The sequence below is a fragment of the Fringilla coelebs genome, assembly GCF_963513975.1.
Source record: "Fringilla coelebs genome assembly, chromosome: 23".
Taxonomy (NCBI): domain Eukaryota; kingdom Metazoa; phylum Chordata; class Aves; order Passeriformes; family Fringillidae; genus Fringilla; species Fringilla coelebs.
Genome location: NC_140049.1, coordinates 4,239,508 through 4,254,220, shown reverse-complemented (window position 1 = coordinate 4,254,220; position 14,713 = coordinate 4,239,508). Strand labels below are relative to the sequence as shown.

The 14,713-nt window shown below is 43.0% G+C and overlaps 1 protein-coding gene across 1 annotated transcript; it reads right to left on the bottom strand.

The window, feature by feature from the left end:
- Nucleotides 1-2,473: 2,473 nt before the first annotated feature.
- On the bottom strand, nucleotides 2,474-10,293 carry LOC311162406 (bile acid receptor-like; the record flags this gene model as incomplete). Its single annotated transcript, XM_084220736.1, has 10 exons — nucleotides 2,474-2,703; nucleotides 2,858-2,971; nucleotides 4,042-4,161; nucleotides 4,426-4,554; nucleotides 5,648-5,747; nucleotides 5,837-5,941; nucleotides 6,032-6,171; nucleotides 7,148-7,288; nucleotides 8,663-9,019; nucleotides 10,203-10,293. 10 exons carry the CDS (start codon nucleotides 10,291-10,293, stop codon nucleotides 2,474-2,476), a joined length of 1,527 nt encoding a protein of 508 aa, XP_084076862.1.
- Between the last annotated feature and the right edge of the window lie 4,420 nt (nucleotides 10,294-14,713).

The window sequence follows — 14,713 nt, the reverse complement described above, 5'->3', positions numbered from 1 at the left end:
AATCACTGTGCTGAGGGCAAAGCTAAACAAAAAAACAAACAACAAATTAGCACCAAAGACAATCCAGAGCCTCCTGAAGTATTGTCAAGGGTGAACAGTACCAACCCAGCATCATAACAATGCTAAAGGTAAAACTCTGCCCCAGATGTGACAGAAGATGTAAATACTCAGTATTTTGTCTTTTCTGAACTGGATATTCAATTGAACTTTATATTTATGAAAAATAGGATGTTTACTAAAAAATGCTACTAGAACGTAATATTACATATATTTATAGATTTTAACAAAGATCAAATGTACTTGTACTATATTCTAGAAATATTTTTAGTATAAACTGCTTAAAATATTGAAAATCAGGTTCTAAAAAGTAAATTTCTTCAGTAGAACCTGACTGTAAGTGTGCAAAACTCAAGTAATGTTTTTTCCTCTTGTAATCTTCAGAAGTTCTCCTCTAAGTGATTCAGCTGCAAACAGGAAACAGAGAATTATTATTCCCCTTTGCTTTCTTATTTAGCCTTGAAATATCCACTGAATAATACTTGAGGAACTGTTTGTGAACAAATTAAGAGGCCCTAAGAATTTAGATAAGCAGAGTTGATGCATAGCTGACTTCTTCCTCTGCTTCAGAGCAAAGTTTTACTAGCTGTGAAATCATATCTGAACTATGAAGCTACTAAACTGTTAGATTGCTCATGAACATTAAAACTTGACAATATTAAAAAATGTTAAAGAATGTGTAAGGTAAAATTTATTTTGGTTTTACTTGAATCAGTGATTTTGCCACAGTACAGGGACTGAATGGCAAATTAACATCATCACCTGGGCATTTGTTAAAACTCTGCACAAACTTAAGAGTTTGTTTCCTATGGGTAGATTTGCAAAGGATTATAAAACCTAGAAGAAAAAAAAATTACAGCTAATGTGAAAATACAATTTTTAATTAATAAATCAACTGCCTGCAATTTTTGAAATTACCAATATTGGTAATGGCTTTGGAAGTCACTTGCTTCATACTTCACAGTGGCTTTTTAAACCACTGGTTTGTAGTTTGCTTTATAGGCTGAGGCCAGAGTGGAAGGTTTTGATGAAGAGGATTCATAAACTACTGCCTATCTGTGCACAGGTGCATGATAAAGGATTCATGAAGCAAAATGATTCCTTTAAGTCCAGTAGTTGATATTTATTTTTTTCTTCACTCCCATGGGTAGTTTTAAACACCACATCTGATTATGTTTTAATATGAAAATGCCATTTTACAAGGTTTTCAAGTCACAAAAAATAGGATAAATAGTGTAACTCATCTCCTGTCAGAATATCACATTTGAATCTAAACATGTTCTGTAAGGAACCTCAACATGAAACAATAATTTGTTTAATTCACATAACTCAGTGTGGTGACAGAACTTTTTCACTGCACATTTGGTCTGGTGTAAGCAGGACTTCAAAGCCAGTGCAAGCATCCAAGTGGGGCACTGCTCACTGCTGGATCACCCACAACAAATGTGGATTTATCATCGGTGATGTGCAGTTACAACACAGAGCAGATGATCGGGAAGATGATTTCCTTCAGTCTTGATAGAGAATAACAGCAGAAGTCTTTGAAATTGAAGTCAAAGATGTTCCTTCCAGCACCAGTCTTGGCACTCTGCAGAGAAATTACTTCAGCAAATTTCACACACACAGAACCATGGAATGGGTTGGGTTGGAAGGGACCTTGAAGCTCATCCAGTGCCACCCCTGCCATGGACAGGGACGCTTTCCATTATCCCAGCTTGCTCCAAGTTCCGTCCAACCTGGCCTTGAACACTTCCCAGGACGGGCTGGGATGTGTGTGCTGGGGTCAGGACTCTGCCCAGGGGCTCCCAGCAGTGTCCCCATGTCCCTGTCAGTGTCCCCGCTGCAGCCAGGCCAGGGGCAGCTGGTGACACTGCTGACCTGACACAACCCCATGGCCTGAGGGCGCGCTGGGCTTTGGGCGCAGGCCCTGCCCGGTGCTCAGGGACAGCCACACGAGCCATTTGAGCAGGGTTTTCCTCAGTGGGCCTGGAGAAAAGCGGTGACACCAACACTTGATACCGGCACTGACAGCACCACCGGTACCAATATCAATACCGGCACCAACACTGGTACCGACACCAGCAGCGACAACCAGCACTGGCATTGGCACCGATACCGACACCAACACTTGTACTGACACCGACATCACTGCCACCACCTACACTGGCACTGACACCAGCACTGACATCGGCACTGAGCGTGGCACCCTAACCGATGCCAGCACCGGCACGGGTACCAACACTTCTAGCAACAGCGACATCGCCACCACCACCGACACCGGCAGCGACACCGGCAGCGACACCGGCAGCGACACCGGCGCCTCACGGCGGCCGCTGAGGGAGGGCGAAAAGGGCGGGAAACGACGGCGCGCGCCCGAGGCGGGAAGGGGCGCGCGGGCCGGCGGCGTTGGCGCCGCCTAGTGGAGGTCCCAGAGGTCGCGCAGCGGCGCGGCCAGGCGCGAGTCCCGCGCGCGCAGCGCCCCCGCGTGGGCGTGGCGGAGCGAGCGCAGCTCCGTGAGGCGCCCCAGCAGCCGCGCGAAGCGCTGCGGGTCCCGCGGGTGCTGCAGCTTCGAGTGCTTGTACAGGATCCCCAGCAGCGGCTCCTGCAGCTCCTCCACATGGCGCTTGTCCCTCAGCAGCGGGCGGTCTGCGGGAGAGCGGCGGTACGGAGAGAGCGGTGAGCGGGATGCTCCGGGCGCCGCCGCCCCTCAGGGTCCGGTCGGCGCCGCCGCCCCTGAGGGGACGAATGGGAGTTCCCCAGGGGCAAGTGACAGCTCGTTGTTGTCACCTTCCCAGCTTACCTGAAAAGAACACTGTTGTTGCTACGAGCAGAGCGTATTCGGTCTCGGTCACTTTGAGTTGCCCCATGGTTCTGTAGAAGTAGAATAGGGCAGTGATGAACTCCTCAGTTATGCCTTGAAAATGAAAAAAAAACAACATTTTTTGGTTAAAAAAACCAAGCCACACCAAAAACAAAACAAAACAAAAAAAACCAATAAAGGTGCAGAATAATGAGGATGTTATTTGAGTGCAGAAACATCATTGCCTGAAGGGTGTGAGGTGACCCTCCCTGGATCCATCTGGATCGCTGTGTCCGGCTCTGGGCTCCTCAGGACAAGGAACATGGAGCTCCTGGAGCAGATCCAGCCGAGGCTGTGGAGCTCGTGAGGGACTGGGACATCTCCCTTACGAGGAAATGGTGAATGGTTGGACTCAGTGATCTCAGAGGTCTTTTCCAAGCGAAGTGGTTCCATGATTCTGTGAAAGGCTGAGGGAGCTGGGGCTGTTCAGCCTTGAGAGGGGCCCAGCTGAGAGGTCCCCTCAGCCCTGGGTGTCCCTGTCTGCAGGGAGAGCAGGGACCAGCAATGGCACCAGAGGAACGGGCAGGAACTGATGCTCAGGAAGTTCCACCTGAACAGGAGGAAAAACTTCTTTCCTGTGAGAGAGCAGATTGCCTAGAAAGGGTGTGGAGTTTCCCTAATTGGAGATATTCCAGACCCATCTGGAGATGAGCTGGTGCCATGTGCTCTGGGATGACGCTGCTGGAGCAGGGAGGTGGCACCAGGTGACCCACTTTGATCCCTTCCAACCTCACCCATTCCATGATTCTCTGACTCTTTTAAGGCTTTGGGCTGTTCTATTGCATGAAATAGTTAACTAACTTTGTGAAAACAATGTTAACTGTTAAAATAATAACAAAAGTTGTATGGCAGTGTATAATTTTTTGAATGTATATATTACTCAAGGAGTATAAGCAAGCATGAAGACACCTCTTCCTGCCATGACGATGTAATGCCAGTGTGTAATACCAGAGGAGGTAATGCCAGAGCAGCTCAAGGGAGAGAGAGAGGAGAAGGAAAGGGAGAGGAAGAAGAGAGGCACAGAGATGGAACAGTGGCCATAGGGACAGTGTAGCTCAGTGCAAGAAAAGTAGGGCCAATAAAGCAAAAAATTCACAATGTTTAGATTCTGAGACCTCCATTACCTGTGGTAGTAGTAGAAGTTGGCCCCTCTTTATTATGACACATTTCCATGGAATAAATATTGTTTTTATCAAGATTTTGAACATGACAACATGTCCCATGATTGGAAAGTCTTACATGACCTGGAACAAGGCAGATGACAGTTTCCAGTCAAGCTTAAAACGATCTTAAATATTTGTCGGTATCATTGCTGAAAATGTGAGAATTTTTCCCAAACCCATGAAGGTATAAAATCCTTTTTGGCATCTGGATCCAAGTTCTTTGGTTGCTTTTTTATAGGTCAAGGTCTCTTGTGTTAAATTTGACACAAAGTATAATATGTAATTAATACAGCTGGTATCATCCCCTCACCCCACAATGATGAAAGTCAAGTATTTCAGACCTACTTTCACTGGTTGATGGCTGGCACTCACTCATTCTTTGGTTGTAAATTTGGGCTGATCTCAAGAACATTGCCTCCACTGTGGACCCTTTCAGCAGAGCAATCTGGTCCTCACTGGCTAAACTCTCAAACCCTGCAGAGAAAGGTGCATGTTCAGGAGCAGGGAAGGCTGGGGCTGCCTTTAAGCCCTCAACATGATGTGGAAAAAAAATATTTTTTAAAAATAAATATCTTTACTGGAAAGGAGGAACCATAGTTGAATGATGCATGTGCCAAAGACTTGGGATCTTTCTTGCTAGTCTGCAGGTTAGACAATTAAAAAGGGGGAAAAAAATAGGAGAGGGCAGTTTTCAGTGTTAAAAGATTCACAGGAAGATACAAGTAAAAAATTTGGGACTAAGCAAGGGGCTATCAAAACATTCTTCCTAATATCTGATAAATATAGGCCTAACAACTGATAAATCTGCTGCATTGTTTAGTGACTGTGGATACTCCATTCATTGTTACATTATTTTCTTTTTAGAAATGGTGTTCATCTTTTGACAAGCTCATTGTCTGCACTTGTAATTCAAGAGCAAAGGAACTTTGGTGATTTTTTTCTTCAACCTGATCAAAGCAGGATATGTAACACAAGAAAACAGACAGCTCACCCCTTCCTTCAGCTCTGCCCCACAGAGATGCTAAATTACATCAAGTACCTGCTTTAGATATGGTGATTGACCTTTGTCAGTGAGTTTTACAAAGAAAAGTTATCACCCACCCTGTCAAAAGTTACTTTGTCAACTTTACACTGAAATGGAGTGAATTTAATTGCATGTTTCCTTGTTCTTTATGAAAGGAAAATATGAATAAGAACACCTGGTTAGTTCCTTCTGTGCTGCCATTTCCTTTGAAGGAACATCTGGTTTTTCCTTTGGTGCTTATGATAAATTGTACACTCAACTGGATTTCAGAGAATGTGGTGAGATAGTAATTCCCTCAAGGTGGTATTTTGAGGTCCATGTGCTTCCAGAAAATGTCTCTACTCCATGTCAGAAATGGAGAAGAAATCTAATCATAGCAAAGTTTTGAACTGAAAGCTTCTAGGTTGTCCTCATGACACTTAAATGCAAGTTAGAAGTACAAATAATCAGTTTAAAGCCTTTTCTTAAAGCCTGTATTTCTCTCTGGTTCATGCCATCAATCTGATTTGGTTTCTCTGATGTTCCCCAAAGGAAGGAACTCACCTGGGAGTCTTTTTGTGAAATCCACCAACACCTGGACATGGACAACAGCTGTCTCAGACAGGTGGAGGAAACTTTCCTCAGGACTTGAAGTTTCCTGTAGCTGCAAAAAAAGCATTTGCACATTGGATATAGCCGAGAGACACGACAGCAGTGACTCAGCAATGCAGGCTGGGGGTGCTGGATACCTACAAACTTCTTGGCTTCCTCAAGGGGAATTGTGTATTTCTGGTGTGCTGCTACAATGTGGTCAAGAAGCTGATGTTCTCCTGGAGTAAGTTCCATCTTCTCTGGGATCTGCTAAAAAAAATAAACCAATCGAGTCACAACGCCTTGGAGTAAGAATAAGCGATAAAAAGAGATATTTTAGATAGAAAAATATCCCACTTTTCCAGATCTTGTTGTAGATGATACTTGCTTACTATTCAGTCCCTCATCTTCCAGCTTTATGTTGCAAAGGAAACTGCTCTTCTGCTTGAAATTCTTCCTGAGTCGCTTTGACTTGCACTGGACTTCAGTCAGCAAACCTGTGAGATGTGAAGTGGCCATCAGTGCTTGCATTTTCAATTAATTACAGTCTGAGGTCATCACTTTTATTAGAAGTAACTCCAGCCTCACATCCCAGAAGCTGTCACCTGTAATGAACGATGTTTCCTAGAGAATGTGGCTGTGTGTTACTTATAGGTGAGCTGATGTTCAGTAGCCACCAAAGGCCTGAGGGTCTTCAGGCATCTTTGTCCTTGTGACTCTGTGACACGCAGGTATCAGAATTTTTTATCAAAGCCCATCATGCCATTTTTATTTAATTTCTTTCCCCTCACATCCTAAAGCTCATCTGACCTGCTCACTGCTGTCCTGAGAAGATGGGGGATATTTACCTTATCTTGTTAGTACTTCCTTGTTTTTCCTTGTACTGTCTTTGAACAACAATTCTCTTAACGTGAGGGGATACTTCCCAAACATTGCTGGCTTATGCACACCAAGATGCTACAGGTGCCATCATCCCCAAAGTTAATTTTCACAGAATCACAAGCTTGGAAGAGACCTTCAAGATCACTGAGTCCAACCCCTTCCCTAACACCTCAGCTAAACCCTGGCATCCAGTGCCACATCCAGTCTGTTTTAAACACACCCAGGGATGGGGACTCCACCACCTCCCTGGGCAGCCATTCCAAAACTTTATCACCCTTAGTGTGAAAAACTATTTCCTGATATCCAACCTGTATTTCCCTTGGTGCAGCTTGATGCTGTGTGCTCTGGTTCTGTCAGTGCTGCCTGGAGAAAGAGCCCAGCCCCACCTGAGCACAGCCACCTTTCAGGAGCTGTGCAGAGTGATGAGGTCACCCCTGAGTCTCTTTTTCTCCAGGCTGAACACCCCCAGCTTTTTCCACATTTTCCTACAGCCAAACAAAGCTTAGACCACCATCATGGGGAAGAGATTGACTTTGGAGAAGGTTTTATCAGCAGTGATTAGTCAAGAATCCAGCAGGAAGGAGCACTCACACTCTGCCAGCATTCCCACAGCTCTGCACTTCTTGAGGCGGCACTCCTGGCACTTCCTCCTCATGTACATGTCCATCTCGCAGTGCCCCCCGCTCTTGCAGCGGTACACCGCGTTCTTGGTGATGCTGCGCCGGAAGAAGCCTGGCAACGAGCACCAGCTTGTGAAAAACACCTTTACTCTCTTGGGAAAATGTAAAAAGTTTAATAAAGGACAACAGGAGACAAGGACCATAGGCCAAGTGCATCTTGGCACTCAGTTAAGACGACACTGTTACTTTTGGGGATACCTCTTAAATCCCTTTTCCATTACATCAGCCTGTTACATATTTATAGACTCTTATGTATATCTACAAACTAGTTTACATTTTTCAGGGACTATTTTACATGGCTTCTTTTTGGGTCTGCTTTTTTAGAGCATGTGTATTTTTTGGCTGTGGTTATGGCTCCTTCTCTTTATCACTTCCAGTTTGGGCCTTGGTCCACACTGTCTTCAGATGGTGAGTGCTGATAGTTGTTTATCTGTAGCAGGTGTCTTTATGTTACCTTATTCAAGTAGGCATTTTAACACAAGTATACTTATATTAGCTATTTCACTACTATTTCTAAGTTAAATTAACAACAGAAATAAAAACTATATAGCCAAGTTACTTCAACACCAAACATATAAAATGCATTGCAATATTTGTGAAAAGCCAACATTATAATATGTACCTATAACAAGGGGATGGCTAGACGAATCGAAGGAGCTTTATCTCACAAGGATTTAAAAGTGTCCTCCAGATTTGAATGGTTGGGTTTTTTAAATAGAAACATTACTTTGATTTTAAATCCGCTTTTTTAAAATATAGTTATGTGTGGTTCTTTCTGACTGATATTAATTGACATTTTGCATACACAGAATCATAGAATATGCTGATTTGGAAGGGACCCACGAAGATCACAAAGTCTCTCCCCTGACCCTGCACAGACACCCCAAATCCCAGCCTGTGCATCACTGAGAGCAGTGTTAAATGCTTCTGGAGCTCTGGCAGCCTCGGGGCTGTGCCCATTCCCTGGGCAGCCTGGGCAGTGCCCAGCACCCTTGGGGGAAGAACTTTTCCCTTCTATCCACCTCTGACACGGATCCAGCCCTTCCCCCAAGTCCTGTGCCTGCTCACAGGGAGCAGAGATCAGATCTGCCCCTCATGAGACAGCTCCCATACCAACAAGTTAAAATATGATCAGCAAGTAATTACTACTTGCCTTTATTCACTTATATTAATAACACTGAAACAAATCTCTAAGAAATGTTCATGAGTAAACCAGCACCTGCTTACACTGACATTATTCTAGTCATCATTGCAAACATGAGATGCTTAAAGTGCTCGTATTAAATACAGACTGAAAATATTTCTTCAAAGAATGTTATAAAAATGTGCATTTGGAGGGGGTTCTTAGATAAATTAAAAGCCACTGTGGTAACCCCAGCTCAGATCTGGGTGGAAGGTTGCACCGAGGCCCCGTTTCTCCGCTCACCTTTGCAGCCCTCGCAGGTCAGCGCGTTGTAGTGGTACCCCGAGGCCTTGTCCCCACACACCACGCACAGCTCCTCCTGCCCCTTCAGCCTCACCGCGTGGTTTAACCGGGGCCTCTTGAGCGCCTGGTACCCCCCGTCCTCCCCGTGCGGGGGCAGGAAGGGGCCCTTGCTGAGCTCGCAGCTGCTGCCCACGCAGGGCCCGTCGCCGTACGGGGGCTCCAGGCTGTAGGAGCCGTACGGGGCCGGGGCGGGCTGCGGCTGCAGCGCTGGCACCGGCACTGCCGAGTACTGGCAGTACGGGGCAGCCTGGAAATCCGCGTCCTGCAGCTGGTAATTGATGTGCTCCGGTAAAACATCTGTTCCAGGGGAAATGGAAAGTGCAGTGAAAACCTGGAGAATATCTCAACATCAGCTGCTCCAAAGTTTAAAAATGTTTTATAGATTTAGTAGCATAAATATTAGAGGAACAGGTTTTCAGAGGGGCAATCTGACACATTCTATTTAAATTTAAACCTGTAGTGTTTTTAGGTGAAATCTGAAATGTAGCAAAAATGGCTCAGTAACAGTTTGGGCAATATCATGTGCATTAGTGTTAGTAGATAATTGAATGTCACTTGCCAACTGATGGCACAGTTACCTTCAGATCTTACAGTTAAAGGTTGTTTTTATTAGTTGTCCCCACTACAGTCAAATATGTTCAACAAGCGAATTTCTTAATGAATAAAGTGTTTGTTCCTGGTACATATCTCAGGCATTATTTTGAAAATGTTGCACAAGGGTCTGATAAAAATTGTGTAGAAATCAGAGAGTACCAAAAATTACTGCGACAGGGGTCTTAAAGTTGAACTTCAGAGGAGTAAAAGGCAGAGACTTGTTTTATTTAGTATTTTCCCACACATGTGTTTTTACAGTTATGAGATTTTAGTTTAGTAAAATGTAGGTACAGAATTACAAAGAGAGTTTCTTCCTGCCTTTCTGTCTGTTGAGTTTCAATTTTATCCAGCCTCCCTTAAATACACACAGCTATATCAAAGAAAGCCTATGCAATATGCATCATGTTTCATTCTTCCTTTGGGATTATTAAAATCTCTATAAAAACAAATTGGAAAGATTTTTTAAAACAGATTTTTTTTTCCTTTTAGTGGGTTTTGGGTCCTGCCTTTAGTCTTGCAGAATCAAATTAGTTATTGCCATGATAGTTACATAAGATATAGAACAGGCATTATCTATTGATCATGTATCTGGAATACTGTAATGAAATCTGTGTCTTCTTCATGCAGGTCAAAGGGAGACAGCACTGGGGATGTTTATATGGAATGTTCAGTCAGAATACTCCCATTGTGCTCAAAAATCTGTATGAGCACCCAATAATAGATTTCCATACACTTTCGTACAAGTTTGGTAAGAGCTTTCAAGTGCATTAAAGATAGATAAATTAAAAAGAATGGAAAATAAATAAATAAATAAGTTCTCCCAGGAGTTCATTTTGCTTTCCATTTCATTTTTGTATTTGCAGAGTACAAAAGTTGCTTTCCTCACCGTAGTACTGGATGGGCTCGGGAAGGCCGTACCCGTCAGGGATGGTGACAAATGTGTTGGCCATGCTCTGCTCCCAGCTGCACTGCTTCATCCACTCTGCTCTGAGACCAGCCTCTAAACAGCAACCTGGGGAAAGGGGAAAGGAAGAGAAACATCCCATGGGAAAGAATTGCTGGGTAGGTTAGACACGGAGACAGAAAACTCCAGAATATGGCAGAGTTTTCAGTTCATAAGAAAATCAGATGTCTGTGTGAAGTCACATAACACCCTCAATGAGACTACAAAATGTTTGAGTGTCCTGATGTTACAAACTTGGTAAAATTCTTTCCTAAGTTTCCAAGTTATAGTTAGAAATGTTTTGTTCTGAGTTTTACACAAAACCATGTGGGGGAATAGGGCTGGTAAATTCTCTAATTCAGAGAAAGTTAAAAGGAGCTTCTCTGGATAGACCAAACTTGCTTTGGGCATAAATTGGAGCATTTGCTCTGGTGTATATGTGGGGCTGTCCTGTTTGTGCACAAAGATGGGCTTTTAATGAGTTTATTTAATTCATGTTTTATCAGAGGTGAAGTAAGGGAAATAGCATGGAAAGGCCAGCATGGAATATCTGTTCTTCATCATGTAAGTACTCATTTATGCAGTAAAACTCAGCTTTGCCTTGCTTAAACACTGCCTTAACTACATTTTCTGCATTCCTTTAACAGCGGAAAGTTTTCACTGAAGACCAAAATATTGATTTCCTATAGGATGTGCTGCCTCTAAAGACCTTTCCACTGCCCCTTGGTCATTGAAGGAGCCTGGGCTCCTGGCTGGATTCACTGACATTCCTAAAGGTGCACTGAGAGCTCACAGTGACATGGTGAGAAGAGCTGCTGTGCTTGGAGTTCAAAACTTACCTCATTTTTCAGTAATTTGACTTATAAATTCAAATTGAGAGAAGTTCTGAAAATGTGTGCTCTAAAAACTATTAAGAGTTTTAGGGGAAAAAGAAAAAAGTCTGTATGGACAGTGGCATGAGCTGGGTTTGAGTTTACACACCTACAGCAAACCTCTGGTGTTGCTTAGAATTGAGAGCTAACAGAGCAGCCTTTAGAGGAGGAAGTAGGAATATTTTCCTTGCCCCCTTGACCCTCTGCATGAGTGGGATGTGGCCTCATGCCCACTGAGCAAGGGCTGTAAGAGACAGCTTGCCCATGAACCACTCACAAGCTTTCCCTGAGCAGACAGGAAGGATAGAAAAGTGAAAAAGGCATGGAAGGATTTGGAAAATACAGCAAATCCCATTCCTTCAACAGGATTCTCTGCAGAATTTACAGCAAGTTGGGTTTAAAGACCTTCCCCGAAGGAAGGGGTTTGTGCTACACCTGTACCTTGTGGGGCTGACGCAATGAATGAATCAGCCCAGGGAATCTGAAGTCCTGGCTGGTAAAATCCACATCCCTTCCCCCAGACTGCACAGAGCTTGGGGCTGACCACTTTCGCTTCGTGTTGTCAGCAGAAGGTGAAAGGATGCAGTGAGGCTGGAATGCTGGGGGTTTGTTATCTCTGCTAGTAAATATTTGTTTGAGAGCAAAAGAAGTCACTGAATCATGAGGTCTTATCAGTTAGATCAATTTGGCCTGGGCAAAGTCTACATTTTTTCCCAAAAATGTGTGTTTGCTGAAGAAATGTGTTTCTGAATTCCAGTGGTTTCTTTAAATAAAAGTCATAATTGAATAGTAGATAAAAAAATCACACAGATCCAGTCTAATAAAAGCAGTATATTGGGAGTATGAAGTGCCAAATCTAAGGTGGTCAATGGCTTAAACATTCTAAAACTTGGAAGCAAATTTTCCTTAGGCAAAGTTTCCTCAGCTTAGGTATTGTAGGAGAAAGGATTTGGCCCTTCTTACTGATTTTTATGGCTAATAACAGTAACCAGTTGCACCTAAAAAATTTCTCAGGTTTGACAGAGACTTTGTAAACTTTGAAATCTTAAATTAAGAGAATTAAGAGGATGTTAGAACAGTGGGAATACTAAATCCAATGGTTGTCTGAGGAATGTTCTACTGACTTAGAATAAGACATGCATAAACATTAAGAGTGTCATTTTCTGACATTTGAGAATTTAGTGTTGACAAGCTTGTTCTTCTGATCAAACAAAGCATTGGGATTTGATATATAAGATATATAAGGAAGGAACTTAATTTCCTAGGCCAGGCAAGTTTTGATTATTCATGAGTGACTGTGACAGTCATCTTTTCCAACCTTTGCCTCCCCCCTGGTGAGTGAGGCAGCAGCAGAGAGGCCTCCTCCAAACTGCAGCAGTGCCTGGGATTCCACGATCCATGTGCTGCTCTCCTCAAGGCTCTGTGGCCATCCCAAACCCCTCACACCTCATGGGACACTTCCCCAGCCCACGCAGACACATTACCCTTATCCAGGCAAGGAATTCTGCACATGCAGAATGATGAAGCTCCTGACACAAGGTACCAGACATGCCCAGATGTAATGTCCAAAACAGTAACTGGAACAAAGCTGAAGTAAGGATGGAGCAACGGGTTTGGATGCTTGGGGCAGTTGAAGCCATACCATCCCCAAAACAAAATGTTTTGTGCCCCTTTTTCTCTCTTCTATGTATTCCCAATTTAACCACATGTTTGAGTGCTTTAAAAGGAAGCAAAAATCTTAATATGTTTCCAGAGAGGATGCATAAAGGTCTTTAGACTAAAAAGTGGGAACAAAAGATGAATTTTTTAATCCTTTATTTTGTAGCATCCCAAGCAGTAACACACTGGGAGCCTTGAGCCCTGAGTCACACAGACTGAGCTGACAGAAAACGTCACCTGCGTAAAGCACACGCTGTTCCTGCTTCTCCTTCTGCTACTGGGCATTTTCACATGTGGAGTCCTGAGCAGGTGAGGGGAATGGTGTTTTTTGGAAGAGGTGACCTACACTCAAGGTGGCTTAAGCACGTTTGAAAATGTTGTGCTTTTACAGGCTTAGTTTTGTCAGTGCTCATCTTCTGAGCTACAAACGTTCAGTATAAACCAGAACGTGTACATTCAAGGGCTTGGTTATCCATCTCATGCAGAAATTTAGTTCTTAGTTCCAACTGAAAGACTTGACAGTTTAACAAAAATGGGATCCACTAAAGAAAAAAACAGAAAGCCATTGATTGATAAAAGTAAAGTAGAACCATAAATAGAATGTACATGTCCAGACAAGAATCTGAACTCTACATCTATTTATTTCTATTTATGGTGAAAGATGTGGGGTTTATCATTTTAATTGCTATAAAACCCCATATCATAAAGCAACATATCATCAACTTATCAAATTTATTGGGATACAAAACATCCTTCATGGAGCAGGGCTACAGGGAGCCCTTTCAGAGGTCGGTACTGACAGTGCTTTAGCTGCTATCGTAAATATTTTGACAGTTGAGTCATGGGGAAATTTCTTGTTTACAGGGAATTTTAGGAACTCGAGCTGAAGGTCTTCACCATCTATTTAGCACACCTTGGGGCACGTTAGTGGTCATGTAGTGGAACTCAGAGCACGTTTCAGGCTCAGGTTTAATCACTGTACTTTGCTTGCAGCTGGAAGGCAAAGCTTATATTTTTTTTAATTTGTGAAAATTTAAACCAAAAACTGAAAAAAAAAGTAACTGAGCATAATCAGTGCCAAGTAGGGGTGATGCCAGCTAATCTATTCAATTTCACTCAAGCAATTCAGTAATCACTGCTTAATTACAGAATGATTTTCCAGGGAAAATTGTAGGATCACTTGATTGATCCTGAATGCAGCTTACACACATTATTAAAGATTTTTCTGTTCCTCCTGGTTTTAATGTGCCAAGAAGCTCCCCAAAGCTGCTCTTTGAAGAAATTCCACTTTTCTTCTTATTAAATATGTTCCTTCCTGGTTATTATATTCCATAGAATAACCATAATAGGAACTTATTAAATTCTTATATATAAACTTATTATATTCCATACAATAACCATAATAGGAACTTGGCTTATTTCACCAATGGACTGCATTGCAATTATCTTGAAATTTTCCTTTGGAATTGTTATTCCATGAATATAATTACTTCAAAAGCATAATTTTTATACATTCTAAAATAAGAGGTTAGAGGTTGTTTGAAACTCACATTTTTCTGGGTACTTTTGGGAATGGAAACAGATAATTGAATTTAAAAGTTGTTTTTCTTCACTCTGTGTGTCAAATGAAGTATTGTTGGAACAAACCCCTGGCAGTAGAATACCAGATTTAAAAGTGCATGCTTGCTGTTTTCATTTAGTCAGATGCTTAAAAAGGAAGAAAAAAGGAGGTAAAGAAGAAAAAAGTGCAGTGCCTGGAATATTTTCACATGGCAAACTGATGTATGGCTTGAGCAGCAATTTCTACCTCAGAGCATGCAGAGAAGGGAGTGAAATACTCACGGTGCTTGCAGGGAGCTCCTCTCCCGGCGCGGGCTCCTCTCCCAGCGGGGCTGCAGCGCCGGTCCCAGCTCTGCTGCAGCT